This window comes from Diceros bicornis, chromosome 36 (genome assembly GCF_020826845.1).
Source record: "Diceros bicornis minor isolate mBicDic1 chromosome 36, mDicBic1.mat.cur, whole genome shotgun sequence".
Lineage (NCBI taxonomy): Eukaryota > Metazoa > Chordata > Mammalia > Perissodactyla > Rhinocerotidae > Diceros > Diceros bicornis.
Genome location: NC_080775.1, coordinates 24999358 through 25026240, shown reverse-complemented (window position 1 = coordinate 25026240; position 26883 = coordinate 24999358). Strand labels below are relative to the sequence as shown.

Sequence of the window (26883 nt, the reverse complement as noted above, 5' to 3'; positions counted from 1 at the left end):
CTGCAAACGTGCCGAAACACTCAGCCAACTCCCACGGAAGTCTGAAGGGAACGCAGCGCTTCCCACAAGCGATCGCTGAGATTTGAGCCGCCAGGGCCTCGCACATGCGCTCTGGGTACCCTTGGCCACTAGGTCTCTCTGCGCAAGCGCAGTGACGTCATCTACAGGGACACGCATGCGCCCTTGTGTTTAGCGGCCGTTGCCGGGCTACAGTTGGTCTGCGCTGAAAGATTCTAAACCGCGGATTTGGGCCGCTGGGATGTTGTGGCGAGACCCGGCTAGCTTATCTCTAGTACTATTGTCCCGCTCAGGATGCAGCGAAAAGCGGAGGGGACGGCGAGATGTCTCTGAAGCCTGTAGGCTCTGCGATGAAGAAGATTTTTGGCTTTCGGAGTAGGAAGGGCGAGTCGCCCCGGGGCTCCCTCACCAGCCGGAGGAGGGCCGGCGCGGGCGTCGGGCATGCGAGTAGTGCTGGAGTCAACTCACGGCCCGGGTACCACCTCCGAGACGAGGATCTCGGAAAGATCCACAAAGCTGCCAGCGTGGGCAACGTAGCGAAAGTGCAGCAGATTCTGTTGCTTGGGAAAAGTGGCTTGAATGATAGAGACAAGTTGAACAGGTAATAGGGACTGGGAGACGGTGGCCGGGGCCGGCCTGGAGGAGGCGGGCGGACCTGGGAGAAGCGCGCCCTTCCCGGGCGCAGCCTGCGGGAGCCCAGCCTCCTGTCACCGAGGGCGCTCGGCTGTCTTTCCTCCCGAGACCCCGCAGCACCTGGGTCCTGGCCTGGGGTCTAGCGCCCACGGCTACGTGAGCAGCAGAAACACACTCTTGAGCTGGTTTCGGACCCACTCATAATTCCTCTTATAGAGCGCTTCACTGACAATTTTAAAGTGATTTAACTGTCAATAATAATAGAAAATTAAGTATATACAACACTTTATTTTTAACGGACACTTTTTATACCAAAATGTTATATATTATAGAAAAGTGGGTAATCAGAAAAATAATTCCCATAATAGATGAACTTCTGGGCTAAAAAGTCTTCTGATAAAATCCAATATCCATTTTGTATCAGTGTACACCTCTGTATATATATTCTGTACTGAGGGACCTTAGAAGGAAACTTTGAAGTGGGCAGATGGCTGTGTTCGTGAATAGGAGGGCTCATTTTCTCAAAATCTACGCTCTTCCTATATTTATCAGTTTTACATAAACCAAATAAAAATATCATGGTTTTAAAAGTTTTATGTTACACAGACTGTCTTTTATTGTTGTGATGAAATTAAGAAAATTTTTGTGTGGTAGATGAGATTTGCCCTTCTAGGTATCCAAATGTGCCGCCATGTTATTTACTAACAGCTGGAAAGATAAATAAATGGAACAGAATAGAAAATGCCCAAACACCCGAATACGTATATGTAAGACTTTAGAACTTGATACTGGTGACATTTCATATTAGTAGGAAAAGGTGAATTTTTCATGGATGGTGGAGAAATACCTGCCAGGTATTTGGAGAAAACTAGTGAGATTTTTATCTCACAAAAATAAGTTCCAGACAGAGCACAGATTAAAAATTTTAGGGGCCCATCCTATGGCCTAGTAGTTAGGTTCAGTGTGCTCCACTTTGGGGGCCCAGGTTCAGATCCCCAGCGTGGAGCTACACCAATCCTCTGTCATGCTCTGGCGGCGACCCACATTCAAAATAGAGGAAAATTGGCACGGATGTTATCTCAGGGACAATGTTCCTCAAGCAAAAAGAGGAAGATGGGCAACAGATGTTAGCTCAGGGCAAATCTTCCTTAGCAAAAAAGAAAACTTTAAAAATATTCACAGCATATTTATATTAGAAGAAAAATATATCTTCATTGCGAAGAATTCTTTGAAATCAAGGGGAAAAAACCTTTAATTTGAAGTTGGGTAAAGTCCTTTTATGCATATCTACAAGTGACCAGTGGACACGAGGAAAAAATATTTAGTGTCCCTGGAAAGAAAAGGAATTTAAGTTAAAAGAAGAATGAAATATCGTTTTCCATCCACAAACTTGTGAGGATGAGTTTAAGTTTAAATTGCTTTTGACTTTTCAATAGGCAATGTGATAATAAGTACCACATTTAAAAAATATATATTCCCTTTACCTATCAATTCTATTTATGCTAAAATATCTTTAGTAAATAATTAGAGATATATAATATACAATTTGTTTTTCTTAGCACTGCTTAAAATAGCAATGTATTAGGAAGAAGTTGTATAATGGATTTTATAAATAAATTGCAGTGCATCCCTAGGCTGGAAAAATATGTGACCGTTGAAAGTGGCATAGATACAGATGTATGCTGACAGGCAGAGGTGTACTTTGGTAAATAATTAAATGAGAAAAAAAAATCAGTTTGATTATACATACATGCAAACAGAGTATGGTCTTGTGTTAGCCAAAAATACATACAAAATGTGATAACATTTGTTATTTCTGAGCATTTGTGTTATAAGTGAATTTTTCTTTTCCTTTTTTTTAAATCTATGATTTCTACAATGAACATATATAAAAATTCTAGTAAAAGTTTATTAACAACGAAATAATCTTGAGGAAGACCAAGAATATGAATCTTGCACAGATAAAAATAATTTCTCACTTTGTATTTTTTTTAAATTTTTTTGAGGATTGATATCTTCTTACAACTTACAACCTCTTCAGAAGTAAAGGGAATCTTTTTATCTGTGCTTGTTGATTTTATTATGTATATTTTTAACTGTACATATTTTTTATTATATGTAGCTTTATTACATATAATACATAAATCTATAATCATTTTATTTTAGTTGTGTCCTTATGAAAATGAAAAATAGTAAATATAAGTGATGATTATTACTATTGCAAAAGTTTAAAATTGTAGTTGTGTCTATAAAAATCAAAAATCAAAAATAGCAAATATAAATGATTACTATTGCAAAAATACTTTTCTTTACAAATATTGAGTTCTACAACTGTATTTATCCATTCTTTCATTTATTCATCATACATACCCTGAATACCTGTTATGTAGTGGACATATTCTGCTCTCTTTCAGGACCCTTTTAGCCTTAAAAACTTCATGTTGCCCAGTCTGAGCAAATTGAGAAATTTAAAATGAAGGGTTAGGACCTAATCTTAATTGATACTTTTCCTCCTTTCTTTCAAACAAAAGCATTTCTGAAGGTAGGAAATTGTAAAAGATAACCTTTACTTGCCTTTTTGAAAATTTACAATAGTATTGAATATTAATATTAATCATTCGAAATATCTGTTTTTCATATAATCTATAAATCTAAATGTTGAATAGAAAGAGCTATCCCAATTCATTTGAATCCTGAACTGAACCTTGACTTAAAAGTTTCTTGAAAATTAGAGTAAGAATTAGTTTTTTAAAAATTCTTTTTTTGTTTTGTTATTTTAGTCTTCTTTCCCCATAATGCTTTTAAGAAGATTAACCCTGAGCAAACATCTGTGGCCAATCTTCCTCTATTTTGTACGTGAGCTGCCACCACAGCATGGCTACTGACAAGTGGTGTAGGTCTGCGCCTGGGAACCTAACCTAGCCCGCCGAAGCAGAACCTGCTGAATTTAACCACTAGGCCACCGGGGCTGGCCACAGAACTAAAATTTATTTAAATGCCAACCATATGTTTAGAACTGCAGTAGACCTGTTGTATCGACCGTATTTCACTAACGTAAGACAATATGGATCGTATGATGCCCCGCTATTTTATGTACCCATAAGAAATTTTTAAAAATCCTGTGTATTATAGTTGTAAGACATTATGAATTATAAGTTGCATTCCAATGTCAGAGATGTTAAAATGTGAGAAAATGAGCATCTTAGAATCATTGAAATACAGTGTTCTCTCTAATCCTTAAAACATATCTGCGAAGGAGGTATGACTGTATCATTTTACTTAATTGAAATGTTGTCTTTGTAAAGTAGTAGTAATAATTATGATAATATTATCTAACGGTTGTTGAGCTGTTATTGTGCTAGGAACTGTTCTAAACCTTTGCATAGATTCTCATTTAAGCATCACAGCAATGTCTTGTGAGATTACTAATTTTATCCCCATTTTATTGATGAGGAAATTGAGGCATAAAAAGGCTAAGCAATAGCTAAGAAGTGACAGAGTTAAAGTAGAATTCAAACCCAAGTTGAGCTGAATCCAAAGGTCATGCTCTTTCTATTCAAATAGGCTGCTCTGACATTAATATGGTGAGTAATAAGAGCTGATAAATACAGTTATCTCTTGGTATCCATGGGGGATTGGTTCCAGGACCCTCGCGGATACCAAAATCCATGGATGCTCAAGTCCCTAATATAAAATGATGTAGTTATTTGCATATAGCCTATGTACATCCTCCCATATAGTTTAAACCATCTCTAGATTACAATGTAAATGCTATGTAAGTAGTTGTTATAGTTATTGTTTAGGGAATAATGACAAGGAAAAAAAGTTAGTACATGTTCCGTACAGACACAACTATCACGGGCCTTTCGATCCATAGTTGGTTGAATCCATGGATGCAGAACTCATGGATACAGAGGGCTGACTGTATTGTACTGTCTCCAGAAGAAAACTAAATATTTGTTTTGAAGGGATTGTAATAACACGCTATTTAATGTTTACAATTATGTGAATACTTGTATGTTTTGAGGTAGTGCACTGTAATTTCATATAAAGTCCTCTCACTTTCATAGGACTGCTCTGCATTTGGCCTGTGCCAATGGCCATCCAGAAGTGGTAACTCTCCTTGTAGAGAGAAAATGCCAGCTTAACCTTTGTGACAGTGAAAACAGAACAGCTCTGATAAAGGTATGTAGTAGCCAAGTATGCCAGCATGAGATGGATTTGATTTAATTACTTCAAATAAAAATGAATTTATCTCATTTAAATATAACTAATTGGTAAAACCTGTGGAATGTTTACTTTGAATTCCTAGAATTTACAGTTTATTTCTTGGCATGATACTGACAGGCCGTACAATGCCAGCAAGAGGAATGTGCAACTATTCTGCTAGAACATGGTGCTGATCCAAATCTTACGGACATCAGTGGCAATACTGCTCTCCACTATGCTGCTCGTGGTGAGAATCTGTCAATAGCAGCAAAGCTGCTTTCACACAATGCAAATATCGAAGCAAGAAACAAGGTACAGATCAACCAACTTTATTTACAAAATATTTGAAATATGTTTTTTTCTTTTTTAGCCACGAAACATTTTATCTACAATGTATATAGTGAGTACTATGCATCATGCCTTGTCACCATGGAAACAACTCCAAAGCCAAGTCAGGGAGGACCAGAGAAAGGTGGTGCCCATGGAAAGGGCAAAGCTCTGTCTCCCAGCCACCCTTCCACCCCAGAAGGAACAACTTTCTATTAGTGCCTGGGAGTGGGTGGTAGACTCAGAGCCCACAAAGGACCGAAGGCCTAGCGGGGAGGGAGGTGATGATGAGGGTTGGCTGCTGTGCAGGGGCTTAGGAAATGGGTGCTGCTGGGGGTGGATGGGAGGAGGAATGGAGACCCAGTGGCCAGCAGGGGGAGCTGGGCTAGTGCAAGTGGGTACTGGAAGCAGCATCCCACAGGCCTTGGGCACTCCAGAACCCCAAGGTTCTGGAGATCAAGGCCAGGGGGTCAGGTCATGTCTTGACATCCAGCAAGAGCATCGACTTGTACTGGTAGCCACTCTGCCAGCCATGTGCCACCTTGGGGTCTCCCAGGTCAGAGAGTGGCTCATACTCAACCTCGTGTAGCTCCTTAGTGGAGTCGTAGCTGTTCATGGGGAGCAGGTGATGGCAAAGTTGGTCTGCCTCCTTTTTCTTCTGGACAAACGTTACTTCCCACCACGGTGGCCCCGACAGGAAAGCTCTTGGTTGACATAGGTAGGGTCAGTTTTACATATTTGGGAGCTCAAGCATTCCCTGAATGAAAATAGTTTGAAATAACTTAGTTGTCTAAGATTTCACATTAAATAATAATACTTTTAAAGAAGCATTAGAGGGTACAGCTTTCCTTTATGCATTTATGACAAATATTTCTGAAAACACTGAGTTTGTTAAAGGTAAAACTTTTTTTTTCCCCCAAATATTTTTCCCCACCCAACGAAGCAAAATTTGCCTTGGAAATAGGCTTTATCTTTAAACTCAAACAAAACAAATACATTTTTCAATATAATAGAAATCTTGCTGCTGTTGACAAGTTCCTCTGTCATAAAAAAGGGATTTCTATAGAAGTGATTCATCTCTCATTGCCCAAGGCTTGAGAGGAAAAAAGGGAAAAGGAGAGAGCAATCAGAAATGTGCAGGCCAATTTGGAAATTTGGCAAATGAGGGGAAATAACGAGAAGAGGTTTTTTGTTTTTGTTTGTTTTCTTTAGTTTATGTGTTTAGGCAAGGTACTCTTCAGTTTTTGGGGATAATAATTCTTAGTTTGGGAAAGAGTGCATGAGTTGTAACCCTGCCTACAGATCAGTTTTAGGAGGACTCGGAGGAAATCAGATTGGCAGTGAACAGGGGGCGGGGAAGTGGGAAACGAGGGAAGAACAGATAATTAACTGACATATTATCTGATTCTGGCAGAAACAGCCACTTAGACAAGAGTCTAAACTCTGCTCTCAAATCTAGAATATCTTGCTGGGAAGTAAGGAGTTTATAAATAAGGAAATCAAGTTGCATTTTGAGTTTACTAGTCGCTGTTCTGGCCCTACCCAGGAAGATTAAATGCCATTTTGGTAAGTGATTCTTATCTCCTAACGCCTTTCTTTTTTTGGCCAAATCCTCAAACAATGGAGGGAATTGGCCACATAGGTGAGAGATGAGACTGGGGATTGTCTGCTGCACAAATTCTCAGCTAGAATTGCGCTGATGAATCACAATCACCTGGGAAGTTTAAAAACATTGACAGGCTAGGCTCTCCCCTGATTTTCTGATTGAGTAAATCTAACAAGGCCTGGACATGTATATTTAGAAATATTTCCATGAGATTCTGATACAACTCTTGGTTAAGAACTACTGAATGGATAAGTGTAATATATAAATTCACAGATCTCGGAAACCTAAGAAATCTCTAGAAGAGTTGGAATTGGATGAGTGCTGCTCCCTTTGGTTCTCTCCTTTCCAACAATATTAGCCTGACTTTCATTGTCTCTACCTCTGTGTTTGAGAAGTTAAAAGGAGTATTATTGGCAACATCTATTGGCTTAAAGGCTAACATCTTTTTCCTTCCATCCATCAGTCATTCACTGGCACTCAGAGTCTAGAAGTTTGTTTATGGGTCGTCTTAATAAGTAGAGTCCGATTCTTTAAGGATTTTACATCTTTATAGTTGTTCAGGTCATGAGGTCAACAAATGTTTATTACAAGCAGGGTTTTCGTGATTGCAGAAATGGTGAATCCTGAGCCTTCTTTTCCTGAAGCTGTGTGATAGGCTGTCTCGGCATGTCTGTTACGTTCATGGAGCCCTGCTGTAATCAGGATGGCAGGTTTAAACATCAAAAACTATGAAGTTATAACAGTACAGATGGGAATTGTTTTCATAATTTAGTTTCAGCAGTCCTATAACTAATTATCCATTTGATTAACAATCTGGGAGAATTAAATACAAATAGATTGTAGTTGTAATAAATATTGGAAAAATTCTTGAAGTGGGTATTATGAGTCTTAATAGCAATTTTTATTACATGTTGGGGCCCAATTTTTTTGTAAAACAAATGATGCTAGAGAAAGGAAAGATTTTTACATACAAATATTTGCTTTCTACACAACCATTTGGAAACACGGCAAATATAAAAACACGAGTGGGCTACAGACTAAGTATGGCCCCTGGATACGTTTAGTTTGCCTCCATAAATTGAGTCAACATTTGAAATTGAGGAGACTCATGCAGAAATCTGGATTTCAAGCTTCTCCTCAAGAACCGCATCTGGTGCCCCGGAGCCCATACTGCTGTCTGGGAGGCTGTGCAGAGGCTGCCCCTCTTATACGAGGCCCCTGTTTTCCAGTTTGCTGCTGTCCCCACCTGGGCTCTTCACTGACTCGGGTCGCCGACTCTGCCTCTGTCACCATTTGAGTTTCCAAGTCCTGTTTTATAATATATTTTAATAAAGACCTCAACATTTTCAAGACAGTCTATATTAATTTATAATTTTTTTCATATCTAATCTCTTAAGAATGAGATTGAATTTTCCAAGTTAGAATTTATGTTGTTTTTTTAAAAAACTTTTTCTTGGGGCCAGCCCCGTGGTGTAGTGGTTAAGTTCGTGCACTCTGCTTTGGCAGCCCAGGGTTCGCAGGTTCAGATCCCAGGCGCGGACCTACAAACCACTCAGCAAGCCATGCTGTGGCGGCATCCCACATACAAAAAATAGAGGAAGATTGGCAGATGTTAGCTCAGCGACAATCTTCCTCAAGCAAAAAGAGCAAGATTGGCAACAGATGTTAGCTCAGAGCGAATCTTCCTCACCGAAAAAAATAAAATAAAATAAAAAACTTATTCTTCATATGTACTGTAAATAATTGTATTCCCATTGGAATGTCTGTGAGCCTTATGAGGTTAATCATGGCTGTAGTTGGATAGGTTATGCACATTGCAGACAATATGATTTTTCTTCTCAGCATTGTTCCTTAAAAATGCAAGTGATTTAGTAGCTTTTATTATGCTAAAAATAATCCATATAGATCAGTTATTAGAGTTTTTGTTGATAAGCCATTATATTTTTAATTTCTGATTTATATTTTGCTGAAAATTTAAAATAATTTTGATTAGCAATTAAAATGGAAACCAGAATAAAAACAGATTAAAAAAGCAGATGTATTTTAGGGCCCCAGGATTATCATTATAATTGAAAATAAAATTTCATGTTGAGCTTTCTAACAGTTAAGTAAAAATCTATCATGTCATAATAGGAGAAAGCCTGTGGACCATGTTGTGTAAGCAGTCACAGTTCATCTGAAGCCTCTCTTCCTTCAGAGCCCATGTCCTCAGTGGCCCGTGGGGAGTGGGAGGGGCTGCTGTTGGCATCTGGGCTCCTGACAGTGTTGACAGAAGAGAGTCGAGCACATTTGCACACCTGGAGAAAACCTTCACCTTATTGGAAAGCTCTCAAAACTTATCCCTGAAACTCTAATTTCTCAAATGTTAATGTTGCCACAAAAAAGTATTGTCAAACAGGGATTAAGCAAATTTAAACAGATTTCTTTAGTACTAGACATATAATGCACAGTTTTGTAATATTTCTCCAACATAGACAATCATGGAATCTTTCTGTTGGGGCATAGTACTTAACTTCTGGTAAAGAACATATTCTGTGGAAGATAATTTAAGAAACCCTATTCCAGAGATAAGCATTTAGGTTACTAATTCAATAAAAATACTTAAAGCATTTACTGCTATGTTTTAGAGTTTGGAGATAGAATGTGAGAATAGGGGCGTTTTAAAGAGAAGGAGCAGCAGGTGACAGCACAGCGGGGCGAGGAGGAAGGGGCTGCTTTGTATTTACTTTCTACATTAGATGTTTAAGTTCAGAGGATCTTTTATCAGTTTTTAAATTCAGTCTATCATTTTTTAAATATGTCATTTTGTAAATTATAAATTGTTTTTGCTGTTTTACAGGATGACCTCACACCACTTTTACTTGCTGTGAGTGAAAACAAACAGCAAATGGTGGAATTTTTAGTAAAGAAAGAAGCAAATATACATGCAGTTGATAAGATGAAAAGGTACAGTAGTTGGTTCTTTTTTTTTTTCTTAAGCTTAGTATCGTTCTAAAGTGGTAATAATCACCCAAGTCAGAAAGAGTAAATTAATAAAAAGAGGATTAACTTACAATTATATAGTGAAAAATATCAACACATCATCTAATATATGGAAAAGCGATCGTTCTGACTGGGCAACATGAAGAACAGTATATAGCAGGATTCATATTCCTTCATAGCACTGACTGATGTCATTTAGAATCTGATTTTTTGGTCATATGATTTTATATTAGCTAAAGGGGTTTCATATTAGTTTTATAAAGTATAGATTCTAACTTTTAGTGTACTTTATGACACAGTATTGAAGTTCTGAAACCTTTTATGTATTTTTTTAACCTCTCCTTCATAAATATTTTTCCTTAAGATGCATATTAAACATAAATAGGAGTTGATTTTGTCTTTTGGATGACTCTTTCCTTTAAATTGCTTTCTTTGAAGACTACTGATGTTATTAGGTTATTCCTAAGTGACTATTAATTACTATTACCAAATACTATGGGCTCATCAATTTTTATCCTTTTTCATTTCTAGTATATTTTGATGTTTTTATTTTTCATTGGTATGAGTAGGAGGAAGAAAGATAGCTTTAATTGAATAAACTTTGTCTTTAATGAAGACAAGTCATAGGTGGCTGATAAAGAGAAACGAGATAGGCTTTGGATTCACACAAGACTGGGTTTAATTCCTAGCTTTCCTACTTGCTAGATGTAAGTAGGGACCTTGGGAACATTACTCATCATCACCAAATATGTTTCCTTATATGAAAAGGAGGATAATAATATATCCTTCAAGGGTGGTTGTGTGTGAGATTGTATATACAACATTTAATTTAGTGCCTAGCACATGCTTATCAGCATCATTTGCTGCAACCATGACTATTATTATTACCATTACTTTTAGTATTATTTCTTTAAGCCTGTAAATAGCTTTTACTTACCTGACCGCTAGCTGACTTTGAAGTATATGTATATCAGACTAAGGAAGATATGAGGAATTCTTCATTTAAATCTTCACTTACTTCTGATAAATGACCTCTGCATAGTTTCTTGTCCGTCAAAGGACTTTAAATTAGCAGCTTCTACTATGGAATAGCCAAGTGGAACAAGAGGCTTCCTTTTTGTCCCTTCATTTTAGCTTTGGAGATAATTTATGAAGATGAATACTTGAGCATGTAAATGGTCAATTCTACACAGACAGGCAAGATATTAACTTGATAAAGTCTATCAAATTAGCTGCTTAAATAACTTAAAGTTCCTAAGGGTGAAGTTCTCTCTCTGTTATTTTAGAACAGCCCTCATGCTTGCTGTAAATTATGAATCAACAAATATAGTCAGGCTTCTTCTTCAGCAAGGTATTGATGTCTTTTCTCAAGATATCTATGGATGGACTGCAGAAGCATATGCTGTTGTTAGTGGTTTTACTATGTAAGTGTTTACATTCAAATGCTAGTTATCACTAAACTGAGGTTAAAATAATTTAACTATTACTTCTTATGTGTCAGGTGATATTTCATAGTTTGGTTCAGGCAATTTTGGAATGGCAGTGAGTTAGTCCACATCATCAGCCAGAAACCAAGCAAAAGGCTACACTAGTTAGAAGTAGCAATGGGTGCAGGATTCTTTATCTCAGGACTTTTAAGACCTTTATCCTTAGGGATCCTAATGTTAACTCGTTTCATTCCAGGTATAATCCCTATGCATGGGGTACAATCATGTCACATCTATGATTTTTATAATTTGTTATTTGGGTCTTGAAATGTTCACTTTAGCAGAAAATCCTGTACTTTTTCTGGGAACTATCTCCTATACTCTCCTCCTTGAATTTTCCGAGAACCTAAGGGGTTCCCTAAGTCCAAGGGAGACAATCCTCTTGCATAAGTCAGATGGAGGGAAAAAAGGACATTCTAATCATTCTGTTGTTTCCATTGATTCTATTGCTGCAGCATTACTATTGAAACTGGTCCTGCAGTCTGGTCATGATTGACCTTTGCTCCCAGGATGCTCTTGCTGATCCAGATTCCTCAGTCTTCATGGTGGTCCACACTTAGACTTTCAAGTTACAATTTTTTTGGTTAACATACATATGCTTATATGCTCAGCCATTGTTCCAAACCCCTACACTCTGTTCTGGCAGCTGGGCCTTCTGGCTTTAGCCTCACACACCGTTCCACCCACACTCTAAAACCCTATGTGTAGCCCACATGTTAGGTCAGACCCTCAAGATGAATTACCCTTGGAGGCTCTTATTTGACTTTTCTGCTAGCAGATGTTAGTTGGGACCATTCTAAGCTGTCAGAGAAATTCAAATAATGCTGCAGGAAAAGATCAGACTTTCCTTTCTCCTTTGTTACCAGATCTGAACCCCAAGTCTGCTTTATATCCTGAGGAGCACCTTTTCTTAGGTCATGGAAGGTCCCATGTCATCCTTCCTGGAGTAGTGGGTGCCACCTTGCCTGAGATTCCGTAATTAAGGTTGGCCCTTCAAGTGATTTGTCTTCCGAAATAATGAAAATCTCCAAAGTGCCTTTTATCTACCTCAAGTTTCAAAATATTTTAAGATTCTGCCTTGCAAGGAAGCTGTTGAACAGAAATCTCAGAATCTAAAGTAGGTTAGTTGGCATTAGGAGAGCTAAGCCCCATCTGTGACTCATCAGTATCCATATATAAAAGTAAGGTTATGTCTTCCAAGTCAGTTGGAGATGAATATGGAGATTAAGCGTCATTCTAATAAAGATCTGCTGGTTCAGAGTTTGAGTAGAGAGAGAAGGAATAGTTGTAGTTCAAGCCGGGTCTTGAATTCTATGAGTTTTCTGCCTTTGGTATGATTAGCTACAATAATAGGGGACAATTATGTTATCTAATTTCATGAGGTCATATATTTATAAATAAATTGAGTTAGAAGTTATGTAATAGCTGAAATGCCCTGAATTACAAACCACAAAGAAAGAACAGCTAATAACCAAAATTAATAACATCTTCTGAAAACTGCAACATTTGAACGTTAGAAACTTTGGAAAAAGACACACTGTGTTTTATTTGGAATTCTGACATGAACGTTAGAAACTTTGAAAAAAGACACACTGTGTTTTATTTGGAATTCCAACATAGTTCCAACAATAAAGTTTAAGGACAGATTATTCCATTGCTTCATTATTGCTATGAGCATTTTTTGGGGAGAGGTATATTATCTCCTTAAATCCTCCTAACAACCTTGTGAAATAAGGCAACAAGATCCTTGTTTTATAGAGGAAAACTTTGAGCCAAAGAAAAGTGACTTGTCGGGAACAAATAGCTATTGGTTATGGAGCTAGAACTTCTGAGTTCAAGACAGTTTCTATTATGGCACACGAACTCTAGTTACTTTACAGAGTTATACTGCCCTCAATTCAGGACTGCTTCACCTTACTTCTCTTTCCTTTTTAATTACTTGCTAAATAAAAAGTTTGTAGAACTTATAGATTTGAAGTATATGGGATAAAGTTTTGATATTAGCTCTGATATTATCTGAAATACTCTAAGAATTTAATATATTTGGTGAACGTTTTTCATATCAGTATTAAAATAGTAATATTATTTATCACATTTTTTTTTACACATAGCAATTGCCAACTAATTTCTGAATGTAAAGAAGAAAAGAGACCTAAAACTTCTTCTCAAAATAGCAATCCAGGTAAGACTTCTGATAGTGAATTACTCTGGGTGGTTCTACCATAGATAAAGAAAGGAAGAGTAAGGAAGTTTTGATAATGAAAGAGCAATGAGAAAAATCCAATGTGTAAGTTACATGTATATTTTTTCTTAATTTCTTTCCTGATAGTCTAGTATTCAGAATTATTTAAGAAGTTAATTGTAGGTATTTAAAATCTGAGACAGTATTGTCTGAAAAGAAATTCATTTATTTAATCATGGCCCCTAAAGTCTTATATGATATCTTTGTGGAAATAAGAAAAAAATTTTTTAAGTTAGTATATTGTGTGTTTTCTCAATTATCACATTATAACAAATTGGACTTCTTATAAAAATGGATCTTTTATTTAATTTTTACAACAAATAGATTACGTTTAGTAAATGATTGTTAGTTATTACATGGTGATTTATCTCACTAAAACAGTAACCATCTTCAAAATGGAGAACTCAACCACACCTTCTTGGTACTATAAATAAATGACAAACAATAAGAACTGCAAAATTTAGCCAGTGTGAGGCAATGCTGCTAAGAGATTTTTTTTTAACGATACCTACTCATAGTACAGAAGTCAGAAAAGCTATGCTTTGTTGAGAAGCAGAGGTTATTTTACACAGTGTTATAACAACAAGGTCTCTCTATTATCAACTTCACTCCTATAAGTCAAAACAGAATGAGATGTGTTGACTTTATTAGAACAAGATGTTTTCTTCCGTTCGTTGGATAATTGTCATGACAGTGTAGTTTTGTAAGAACAAGATGCTCTGTTGCCATTAGTCAAAAGATTAGGATAATAAATATTCAAATAGCCCAACTCTGGACTCAACAAATTATAATAAAAGTACAAAAATGTTTCACAGTAACGAACACGCTACTGTGCTGCCTAGATGTGGCACCTAGTGCACGGTACACTCTGAACTGTATGAGGACACCTTGAACTCAGTAGGCCTTTAGCAAACCTTGAACTCAGTAGGCCTTTAGCAAAGAACTTCCGAAGGTTAGTTTTGCAAGTTACAGGAGACACAAAGATGGAATAGACACAATAGAGTTTGGTCTTGAAGGTGCTTATCATAGAGTAGAGTTGTCCCTGGTTAATTTCTTTCTAAATTCCCCTCTAGGAGCTTGTCATTGTCACTTTTACTATGTGCCAGAGCCCGTGAGGAGCTTATAATTTTCATTATTTATTATTTTTTTGTTGGTGATTAATATGTACCAGACACTTTAAGTCCATGCTGAGGAATTCGAGTTTTAAAAAAGTGGGTAGGATTTAATTGCCAGATAAAGAGGCAGAAGGGTGATGTTTGGCAGGAGGAACACCTATCCAGATTACATGGTTGGCAGAAAGAACAGCAATGCAAAGGCTAAGATGTACAAGTGAGCTCCACAGGATTAATGAGTAGTTCAATTTTGCTGGTGCAGAAAATGTGCTGTGGGAATGGTGGGGAAGGAGGCGCAAGCTTATGAAAGCCTTTTTGGTAGTGGAGAAAGGAGCAGATCTTATCCTGTAGACCTTGGGAAATTATCAGTTAGAATGCTTTTAGCTGAAAATAATAGGTGACCTAAATAAAGGTGGCTAACATAAAGGAACCAGGATTGTTTTGGTGGTTCAGCGACGTCATGAGGATCCCAGGTGCCGTCCTTCTTTCAGCTGTCAGGTTGGCAGTGTTTTGTTTATGTCTCCTTTCCTGGTCTGCTAATTAGCAACAGCTCCATGCCTCATATTTCCATATGACAATATCTAAAGGCTGGAGGGTCTGCTTTTCTTTACATGATTCTTTTTTTTTTTCTGGGAAAGATTTGCTCTGGGCTAACATCTGTTGCCAATTTTCCTCCCTTTTTTTTTCCTCCCCAAAGCCCTAGTACACAGTTGTATATTCTAGTTGTAAGTCTCTTTAGTTCTTCTATGTGAGCTGCTACCACAGCATGGCTACTGACAGACAACTGGTGTGGTTCCACGCCCAGGAACCGAACCTGGGCTGCTGAAGTGGAGCTTGCCGAACTTTAACCACTAGGCCATCAGGGCTGGCTCTACATGATTCTTTTAAATAGGAAGAAAACTCAGAAGCTTGCAGGAGACTTCCCTAACATTTTACTGACTAGGCTACATCACATCCTCATTCTAAACCAGCCACTGGTAAAGGAAATGTGATTACTGTGGTTAGCTTAGAATAATCATCTCTCTTTTTAGAGCTGGGGAGAGACAGGCCACCTTCTTTGTGTATTGGGACAATAAATACCCAAATAAAAGTTGTGGTTCTCCAGCAAGAATGAAGAATAAGGAATGGCTATTGGGTAGAGAACCAGCCATGTTTGCTGCAGGGATTCATTGGAGAATTTTGAGCAGAAGAGTAACAAGATTAGATTTGAGGATTAGGGCACTCTGGTTATGGGATGAAGCAGGAATCAGCATGCTTTTTATGGAAAGGGCCAGATAGGAAATATTTTAGGCCATGTGGTCTCTGTCATATCTAGTCAACTCGGCCAATGTAGTATGAAAGCAGTCATAGACAATATGTAAATGCATAGGCGTGACTGTGCCCCAATGACACTTGATTTACAAAACCAAGTGGCAGGTTGGATTTGGTCTGTGGGCCATCATTTGCTGACCCCTTATGTAGAGAATGGATGGAAGGAAGCCATGCAAGAGACTGGGAGACACAGGAAGCTTTTGCTTCCTTGGACTAGTATCAATCCATTATGAAGGTTTCACCCAACCATGGTGAAATAAATGTCAAGAGGCTCAATTTATTCAGTTTAAAATATTGGTCTTTTTCTAGGCCTTTTGTCTTTCTCATTTGTTTTGCTTAAAATTTTTTATTCATTTAAGAAGTAATAGTAATACTTGGGTTTTTGTTTGTTTTTCCTGTGAAAGCCATCAGTTCAGAGCCCATGTTTGACTAGGGTAGTGGCAGTGGAAATAAAAAGCAGATACAGGAAAGAGGTATGGTTCACGTGATTTACTGATTATTGAATGTAGAAAGTTAGGGGAGAAGGAGAAATACAAGATGATTCATAGGTTTCCAGGTTGTGCACCAGCATTTACATTGGACATGAAGAGTGAGTAGTACTTTGTCAGTTGAACAGAGAACAACAGCAGGTAAACAGAGAAGACCAGCTTTTTTTTAGTACATGTTGAGTTTGATGGAATATCCATGTAGGGTATTTTCAGTAATTGGATAATTGGATAATAGGAGTTTTTAGCTAGAGATAGAGCTCTGAGATTGGAGATGCAAATTTGAAATAATCTGATTATAATTTTTGGGCAAAGTCATAGATCTGAACGAGCTTGTCCATGATGGAGAACATGTAGAATGAGAAGAAGGCCAGAGACAAAACCCTGGGAATACCAATATTTAAGGAGTGGAGAGAGAAGAAGGAGTTAGTAAAGAAGACTGAGTGGCTGGAGAAAAGTAGGAGAGGCACTAGAGGAAGTAATATTGCAAAAAAGGAGAATTTCAAAAGGGAGTAGCAATTGTACCAAGTAAAATTACTGAGAAGAAAGTTGGATTTAACTTTTAAAAGCTCTTTGGTGATAACTTTTTCAAAAGAACAATTTTAGAGTTGTGAGGTCTGCTGTTTACATGATTGGTACTTCTGATGTCCAAATATGGAAAAATAATCACATCTACCAAGGTCCTACCTATTTTTTTTGTAACTGTACCACCTACCCACACAGGGTCAGGAAAAATTGGTTTAGACTGGTGAGTACACTTGCCCACATTTTTCCAGAATTGTCAAAACCTAGGAGTAAAGTGTGAGGAAAAGTGTTGTCTTTCTTACCTGCTTCTCGTGGAAATACTTGAGTTTTTCTTAAGTCCTTGGTAAGCTCCCTGGATGAATACCAAAACAAAAATCTGGCAGCAACAACTGGAAGCCATTGTCAGACCCTAGCTCCGATATGGAATCATGACACAGCCATGTTTTGACAGAGTTTTAAATTTTGATCAGAAATAGTTCACAGATCAGCAGTTTGGAAAAACTGACATCTTTTAAATATTTTATTGCAGAAAACTAATATAATACCAAGGAGACAGTATAAGATGATATGCTGAATATACTAGTCCTCAATAGTTTGAAAATTCTGATGATGTTAGAAAAAAGGCAGTACCTGACTATTTTTGTTAGTGCTGCCTCTCTTGCTTCTTTTTTCATTTGCCTTCTTCTAATATCTCTGCTTTTACTGCTGCCTTCTGAATTTCATCTCTAAGGAAAATTGTCTTGGAATTGACTACTGTTAGAATACATTGCTAACATATGTATGTTTGACAAATGTGTATGTTTCCTTTTAAGGTAATTGGCTACCTAACCTAAAGTTTATCTCATATTCTATTACTTTCTTATGCTAAACTTCTTTATATCTGTACCACAGTGACAGTGTTACTGGGATGGTCTGCCAAGATTTAAAAATTTCTTCTGGACTGTCAAATACAAATTAAGTTTTGTCTGGCATAGTTTTAATGTGAAGTGCTTTTTGTTGTTGTTAGTGCCGTCAATTCCTAGTGACCCCGTGTATAGCAGAGCAGGACCCTGCCTGGTCTTTTTGTGTTGCGACTTCACCTTCCAATGCTCTAGCAGACAGTGCTCCACTGCTATTCATAGGGTTTTCATGGCCAGTTTTTTCAGAAGTGGGTGGCCGGGTGCTTCTTCCTAGTCTGTCTTAGTCTGGAAGCTCCACCGAAACCTGTCCACCATGGGTGACACTGCTGGTATTTGAAATACTGGTGGCAGAGCTTTCAGCATTACAGCAGCCCACAGCTGCCACAGTATGTCACCTGACTGACAGGTGATGTGGTTCCCTGACTCGGAAACGAATTGGGGCAGAGGCAGTGAGAGCACCAAATCTTTAACCTTGGGCTTAACCAGGGCTGGCTGAAGTGCTTTTATGGTATTATGTATTTTTTAAGAAACTGATAATCTGTGGCTAAATTACAATATGTGGTCAGTTAGATTGCCAAACTTTTTAACTATCTATGTATAAGGTAATTTACTTTTTTTCCCCCAAATTAGTTAAAAGTCCTATTGATCCTTAATGATCAGATACACTATTTTCGTGGTGGAGTGGATAACTCATCCTACATTTTGGATGCAGTTTTTTTTGACTTTTTGACTTGTACTGTCAACAACTGCCTTGAATAGGTGAGCCATGTTTTTAGTTTTATAAGAAATTAAGAAAAAAATTAGAAACAAAAAGAACTCTACTGTCAGTAGTATATTATTATACTATATATGATAAGTATATGTTTTTCTATAATTATCTCAGTTATCTGCTTGATTCATAACTATTATAAAAAGGAATTAAACCCTGCTTAGTTAGGGAAAATTGACTATGTGATCTTTTCATTTTCTTTATTGGAACTTTCATACTATAAAACATATTGTTAATCATCAGGATTCTCTATTTTTTGTTCTGATTAAAATAGGGTTGTTGCTTGTTTCACATTATTTTCTGACATCGTTTCATTTATCCCTTTTATGCCTTTATTCAAGTGGATATAGGAATACAGGAATCTCCAAGGCAAATATCAAGACAAACAGATTCGAGGAAAGGTATTCTGTGAAATAACCTTCTGACTGTAATTCTGTATAACACATTAACCCAAACAATAAAAATTTCATATAATGCAGTTGTGTCAGAGGTTCCCAAAACCACACCCAGATTTGGTTATTCACTAGAAAAACTCACAGGACTCAGCATGTAGTTGTACTCATCCCTGTGATTTATTACAGTGAAAGGATACAAAACAAAATCAATAAAGGGAAAAGATGTATGGAACAGAGTCTGTAGGAAAACCAGGCTCAAGCTTCCAAGAGTCCTCTCCGTGTGGAGTCACTAGGATGTGCTGAATTCCTCCAGCATCAGATTATGACAACACATGGGAACTGTTGTCTACCAGTACCAGAGTCGCATTAGAGACTCAGTGCCCAAGGTTTTTATTGCACACTCGTCACACAGGCATCCTTTCCCTGGCATGTACCAGAATTCCAGATTCCTGGAAGGACAGCAGGTATTTAGCATAAATAGCAATGTTTGTACGAACAATTTAGGCACAGTGAGCTACTTTTACCAGTTAGGGAATGGTGGGAGCCCTCCCCAAATCCAAGTTCCCAGACAACAACCAAGGGCCAGCCATTCAAACTGGACTTTCTAAGGATAGCAGTCTCAGGCTTGCTAAGGAAATCTTTTCTGCACAGCAGTTATAGTCCTGACTTAATATTTGGTGTTGTCTTAAAACTTTATTTTAATACCAAGTAATATGATGATATAACAGGGTGCGGGTTTCAGTAGCATCATCCATATTAAATTGCAGTGCTGGTTACTTTTTTGACTCTTGGTGAATATTTAGCAGGTATTTGTACATAAATTACTGTAGCAATAGTAGGTAATTATAATCTGTCTTTTTTATCTGATTAATCGTTTAGTATAATTCTTAGATAAAATAAGCATAATAATTTCTGATTTAAAATTAGAATAAAAATTGTCTTAATTATATGGATGATCCAGTTTTGATTCATATTGTGTTAAACCCCTGTTGATAACTATAAAATGACATATTCAATCATATTTATCAATTATTTTCTTGCCTAAGTATGCAATTAAAATTATTTGCTTTAAGTATTTCATATACTTCAATTGGGGGAATAATACCCATTTTATGTTACTTTGATCTTTATCTTAATTTTCAAGGTGACTGTGTCTTGAAAATAGCATTAATATATTAATATATGATAATAGCAGGTTCAGTGGATACCTTTTTAAAAAAAAATTAATAAGCCTTATTTTTAGAGCAGTTGTAAGTTCACCACAAAATTGAGCAGAAAGTACAGAGTGTTCCCAGATACCCCATGTTCCCATGCACACGCAGCCTCCCCCATTGTCAACATCCTGCACCACAGTGGTACATTTATTACAATCGGTGAACCTACACTGACTCATCATTATCACCCAAAGTCCATAGTTTACATTAGGGTTCACTCTTGTTGTACATTCTGTGGGTTTTGACAAATATATAATGACATGTATCGACCGTTGTAGTATCATACAGAATAGTGTCACTACCCTAAAAATCCTCTGTGCTCTGCCTATTCATCCCTCCTTTCTCCCTACCCCTGACAACCACTGATCTTTGTACTGTCTTGCTAGTTTTGCTTTTTCCTGAATGTTGTATAGTTGGAATCGTACAGTGGGTATCTTTTTGAATGTTTAAAAAATTAAAATTCCAAAATAATTGAAAGGAGTCATTCAAGATGTTTCTTGTCCTTTGTGGGGTTTTTTGTTGTTGCTCATCAGCATAGGATCTGATGACATATGCCTTTCAAGCTGAAAAAACATGATTTCTATAGACATTTGCCACATAATGGGCAGGGTTGAGAAAAGGCACATAACACACCACTACCCAGCACTAACTGTTTGGACCGTCCTGCTCTATGAGGTGTGTCCAGATAGACTCTCTAGCAATGGAAGGAGACAATCTCAAGAGATTATACTTTATAAAACTGGAATCACAAAGTCTTCATACTTATCTTGCAACTGGAAATAAGAGCGGAGAGAGTCTGCTTCCTGTGTTTTACCATGCTGCAAAGTACAGTGCCTATGGACCAAGCTTCCTCGTGATAGGGTGTTGCATCCTAAGCTGAACAGTCTCAACTAAAGAGCTGGAGAAGTTGTGTTGTGTCACAGCAAAATAAGTTTTCTCTCTTCTAACTGCTCCTAGTACCGGAAGTCCAGGAAAATCATGCTATTTAAGTTTGACATTGTCATTTTATGATAATGATTCTCTAATACCATTTTCTGTCAGTCTGATAGGGTTTCATTAGGATTATGGTCATTGTAAATAGCATCAAATTTTGATAAATCCCATTCGTCTTCTTGCATTTGATATATTTAAAGGAGGGGAAGTAAGAGTTCTTAATGCATTGATTGCCTATCAGTGGTATAGTTAATATTCACTCTAGTATGTTCTCCAGGTGCAATCCCAAAGGAATGCTTTCTAACAAAGCATCAGTCTTATACTTTTAATATTGTGTTTTTCTATTGTTGATTTAAAATGTATTTTACTTTTTTTTTGAATAGTGGATGAGAGTTCTGAAGAATACTCTTTAAGCAGGTAGGATTTTATGGATTTTTAAAAATTGTATGTTAACTAGGGGAATGGAGAGAAAAGAAACTACCATTTATTGAGTGTTCTATTATGGGATAGACACTATATTATGTGTTTGACATTTGTTATCTCATAGAATCATCACAATAGCTTTGCAGTGTAGCTGTGCTGTTATAGCCTAATTTTTATTAATTAGGCAACTGTGGTTCAGGGAGGTTGATTAATTGACTCATGATTCCATAGTTAACAAGGGGCTGACCCATTAGCCTGCCTGGCTCCCAAATCCATTCTCTTGTCCCTCAGCATAGATTGATAGGTACCTGTGCAGCACCGGGATCAAGATACAGATCCCAGTCAGATCAACTCAGAAAGTCAGACGTAATCATATGTTAACTCTGATTTAGACTTTTGCTAAGAAGCCCAGTTAGTCCAAGTGTTTGTCCTAATATATTTGACACTTGCCGTAGTAACTAGTACCTTGTTTTTTACCATCATAGGTAAGTTATGGCGGCAGAATCATAGGTTTTACATAAATAAGACCTAATCAGGCAAGTCTTCTTAGGTATAATGGTATCTACTCTTCTTGAGATGAATTATTTTTCTGTAAGTGAAGAATATCTAGTATATTCTTCATGGTATAGAACATGTTATACTATGTAATGTTAATTAAATTCAACATCTATTTAGAGAATATTTCTAATTGATTTCTCTACTTACTGCTTTCCCAATCTAGTTTTCCTTTGAGGCTAGTACTGTTGTCTAGCTCTGTGAAGTTTTTTCTTTTTTCCCAGAGTCTTTTTTACTTCTTCCATGACTTTTCCATAATCTTTTCTTGATTTTTCACTTTCTTCTCTGCTGTTTTTGGTGTTTCTTTTCTTCTGTTATTTTTTCCACTTTTGCCAGTTAAGTGTGCTCCATTTTCCTATAGACAGAATCAGAAGCACATAGAATTTTAGGATTTTAAGGAATCTTAGAGAGTAATTAATCAAAACACCCTCTAGTACTTCATCCTATGTTTAATGTCTTGGCCAAGTGGTTGTTCACATGGAGAATTTGAAACTGGGAGAGATTAAAGTGACTTATTTGAATATAGTAAGTGGTAGAAATGAGGTTTAAATTCAGAATGAGGTTTCTAAGCCCAGTACTCTTCCTTCTTTCTCATCCTATAGGTGAGTGTTGTAATAATAGAAAGGTGGGGAGTGGTTCTAATGAATGCAATGGAAGAGGATAAGAATGAAATCAGCAGAGGGCCAAGTTTCAAGAGGAACAACACTGGGTTGGGAAAGGAATAAGGATGTTAGATCAGATAAGAGAAAAGAGATCAGAATACTGGGGTTTATGACAAGTTAGATAAAGACAAATTACAGGAATGAAGGACACAGGATGTTGGGAGTTGTCTAGAAAGACATGTTAATATAGGGAGTTCAAGGGAGTGCTGAATAGGTTGCTTTTTTGTTTGTTTAATTGGAACAGCTAGAAAACTTCAAGATTTCTATCAAAAGATATTAAAATAATTTGAGCCATGGGAAAGATTCTTTTTATAGCAAATAGGAATGTGGTATCATCTACCTCCACCCCGGCTTCAATCCCCTTGAGTCCTAGGGGACTGGAGATTGCTGAGCTACATAGATCTATGGCCCAAGGCAGGTGTCTCCTCATCTCCACTTCTTTTTCCCAGTTCACTGATGTGCTTTCCATGTCCATGTAGGGTTGGGCAGGGGTAGGACTGGCTGTCAGGTCAGTAATGGGACTTCAGCTGGGTAGTTGGTAACATGCCTATGTTGGGAGTGGACGACTGAGACTCCATTTAGCTTGTTTTCCAGGAGCAGGGAAATAGACAGCTCCTACTCTTGGTCATTTGAGCCCATCCTTGTTTCAGGAGTCTGTGCCTTCATAGGCTGAAGATTTAAAGGTTGGGGACTGTCATGGACCCCTGCAGAAGAGTGATCTGGGAGTAGGAAGCCATAGGAAGGAAGATATGTAAATGGTACAGGGACACAGAGGCACCACTGCCAGGACTCTCTGTTTACAGCAGTCTTCCTCCTTGGGTATCTGGGTGCCTATGAAGGTTTTTAAGGGCTTGCTGCTTTATGTGGACCTAAATTAGGAGGACCTGTATAGAAAAACTAATTGGACTTCATAATGTTGTAGTCTCTATGGGAATAGTATTCCCACTAACAACATGTAAATTTGTTCTTTGACTTTTGTGCATTCAACTCAAACATTTCAAATATTTCAGGGAACTCCCTATACTGTTTTGGGGTAAAAGGAAGGAACAGGGTCACCTTAATAAGTGCTTTCCATGCTGAAGAGCCAAGACTGCCATTTGTGACTGACACAGATCAGTCTTTGAACCAGGGGCAGACAATGGAGAAGGGACAGTCTATTGTTCTGCCTTGTTTTAGGTCATCAGGTTTGTTCCTGTTCAGGTAGCAAAAGTTATGTCAGCCATTCATTGGATTTTTCAGTTCAGCCTTCAGGACTTTTGGTGAAAACCAGTTATTCTCAGGCTCTGCCCTTATGTTGGCTGTCACTCTTTGCTAAGGGAACTTAGAGTGGGTCTTCATTGGGTATTTCATAGATGGGCAGAGGTGGAGGCGGGAATAGATAAGTAAAGCTTGGTTAAAACAGAGGCCAAATTTTAATTATATCAAGAAACTTCATTTAATATATAGATAGCCAACCTTTCACTCGATTTTTTGTTGTTTTTGTTTTTTTTAAAGCAATGAACTCACTTCTTTTTGTTGTACATTTTTGCTCTAAAGGCTTTCCAACAAACCTGGCGTTGATGATTCATGGCCTACTTCGGATGATGAAGGCTTAGATTTTGACACCAAGGTAAAGTGCTCTCTCGTGAAATGAATCTTCCTGCTCTGACTTGAGTTTTGTGTAGTATTTACTCGTAAAATTTATCAGGGTCTACCTATCATCGTTTATCTTTGTCATGGAAAGTTGGTCAGAGCAGACCATTTTATAGAAGTATGACTAGTTAAGTTTTTTTTACTTTGGTAAGTGCTGAAGGTGGAGGCTGAAGGAGAGAACGGGCTGGAAGATATATAGAGACAGGAAGATTACAATGGCAGAAGCTTTCCCACAGTGGAGGAAATAGGAGATGTGGTCAGGGATGAGGATTTTCACTGTGACTTTTAAATCGTACATGGTGTTTATGATACTCACGCCTAAAGGAAATCTTTACTGGATCCAGTTACTTATTGTAATAATCACAGAATCGCCCTGGTGCCTTTCAGTTCCAAAACTATGTAGCATGTATCATATAGTTTTGTTTTTTTTCTTTTGTTTTTTTCTTGGACACTTTTTATTTTGGTATCACATAGTTGTTAGGAGGGAGTTTTTTGTCCGTTTTTATCCTTGGTTCTGCATTTGGACTAAACTAATATTAGAAATTGTAGAAATTTAGAAATTTAAATTCTTTCTCAAAATCCATATTACAGAGGCATTCTACTATGTTTTCTAAATCATTCCATTAAGAGTAGTGTATTTAAAACTCTTCATCTAATTGAAAATACGTTTTGCCTAAAATAATAACCAGTTCTAGAAACAGACTCCTAATAACCATATGGTAATGCTTCAAATTTCAGAAAATTTTTTAATATAGTTTTTAAAAATATCTACCCAAAGTCCTTGTATCACATTCTAAAGTTTCAAATTTCAAACATTTTGTATTATGGTTATTTAAATATTCATTGTAAAACCCCGTATCACTATAAGCTACTGGAGGTTAGGAAACAGAACTGTGCGTATTCTGGTGCACCTAGAATAAGGTCTTCCATGTAAGAAGCATTGGAATATTTTTTGATTGTGAATAAATGAACAGACAAATGGAATTCTGTATACAGTAGTCCCCCCTTATCTGCTGGGGTTAGGTTCTAAACCCCCAGTGGATGCCTGAAACTGCAGATAGTACTGAACCCTGTATATACTATGTTTTTTTCTCTACATACATACCTAGGATAAAGTTTAATTTATAAATTAGTCACAATAAGAGATTAACAACAGTAACTAATAATAAAATAGAACACGTCTAACAATATACTGTAATAAAAGTTATGTGAGGGGCCGGCCCCATGGCTTAGTGGTTAAGTGCACGCACTCCACTGCTGGTGGCCCAGGTTCGGATCCCAGGTGCGCAGCGACACACCGCTTTTCAGGCCATGCTGTGGCGGCATCCCATATAAAGTGCAGGAAGATGGGCACAGATGTTAGCCCAGGGCCAGTCTTCCTCAGCAAAAAGAGGAGGATTGGCATGGATGTTAGCTCAGGGTTGATCTTCCTCACACACACAAAAAAAGTTGTATAAATCTGGTCTCTCTATCTCAAAATATCTTACTGTACTGTATTTACCCTTCTTCTTCTTGTGATGATGTGAGATAATACAATGCCTACGTGATGAGATGAAGTGAGAGGAGAGACGTATACATCGTGACAGTGTTATTTTCCAACTGTGGTTGACCCAGGGTAACTGAAACAGAAAAGTGAAATGGTGGATAAGCGGGGACTACTGTAATGTAATGTTACAAGTAATATATTAGTTATAATATATCTCGTAATTAAATCTATTTGAATTTCTAGAAATATGGCTTAAATTTACATTCCCTTTTAATGTTTAGGATGTGTAAGTTCAATTGAGTTATGTTGAGGAAATATGTCATAAAATAAGAAATATGTGATAAGAAAGTAGGTTACAGTGTCTGTTTTAGTATCCTCTGGTTGTGAGCTTAGAATTTTAGATTAAAATTTCTCAATGTTTTTTTTAGCCCCATTTCATTTTCCATTAAATACAGTCATTCCTCAGTATCTACGTGGGATTGGTTCCAGCACCCCTGCGGATATCAAAATCCACGGGTGTTCAAGTCCCTTAGTCGTATCTGGGCGTTCTACATCCAAGGATGCAACCAGCCGTGGATCGTAACGTAGTACTGTACATGATCCGAGGCTTGTTGAATCTGCAGATGCGGAACGCGTGGAAAAGGAGCGCTAACTGTATATCTTTTCAAGCCATACATTTCTCCTTAGATTTCTGATTACCAATTCTTTCTCCAGGTGGAAGCTTGATGTGTTAGGAACATTTCTTCTTCTATTTTTCTCTCTGTCTTGTAATAATTTACAGTTTTCAGGTAGTGATAGATGACCATGTTCAGCTAATTGAATGACTTACCATAGTGACAAAATTAAACTCTTTATTATGGTAATATTTATAAACAAGTGATTATAAAGTAATATAAATCAGTATTATTAGGGCTATACTATGAACAAAAGCCTTAGTACAGTACAGCCCTAATAATACTAACATATTACTGATACATA

The 26883-nt window shown here is 37.3% G+C and overlaps 1 protein-coding gene across 22 annotated transcripts in view; it reads left to right on the top strand.

Moving 5' to 3' along the window:
- Positions 1-215: 215 nt before the first annotated feature.
- Positions 216-26883, top strand: part of ANKRD26 (ankyrin repeat domain containing 26) — an 89697-nt gene continuing 63029 nt past the window's right edge. For 12 of the 22 annotated variants that reach the window (XM_058532612.1, XM_058532591.1, XM_058532597.1 and 9 more), the window contains exons 1-9: positions 217-619; positions 4722-4836; positions 4999-5172; positions 9633-9739; positions 11062-11199; positions 13374-13444; positions 18947-19006; positions 21531-21564; positions 24324-24396. In XM_058532612.1, coding sequence (XP_058388595.1) covers positions 342-619; positions 4722-4836; positions 4999-5172; positions 9633-9739; positions 11062-11199; positions 13374-13444; positions 18947-19006; positions 21531-21564; positions 24324-24396 — 1050 coding nt within the window. In that variant the 5' untranslated portion in view covers positions 217-341. Of the gene's footprint in view, positions 620-4721; positions 4837-4998; positions 5173-9632; positions 9740-11061; positions 11200-13373; positions 13445-18946; positions 19007-21530; positions 21565-24323; positions 24397-26883 lie in introns of all 22 variants that reach the window. The other 10 variants (XM_058532611.1, XM_058532610.1, XM_058532609.1 and 7 more) reach the window with 7 other exon arrangements.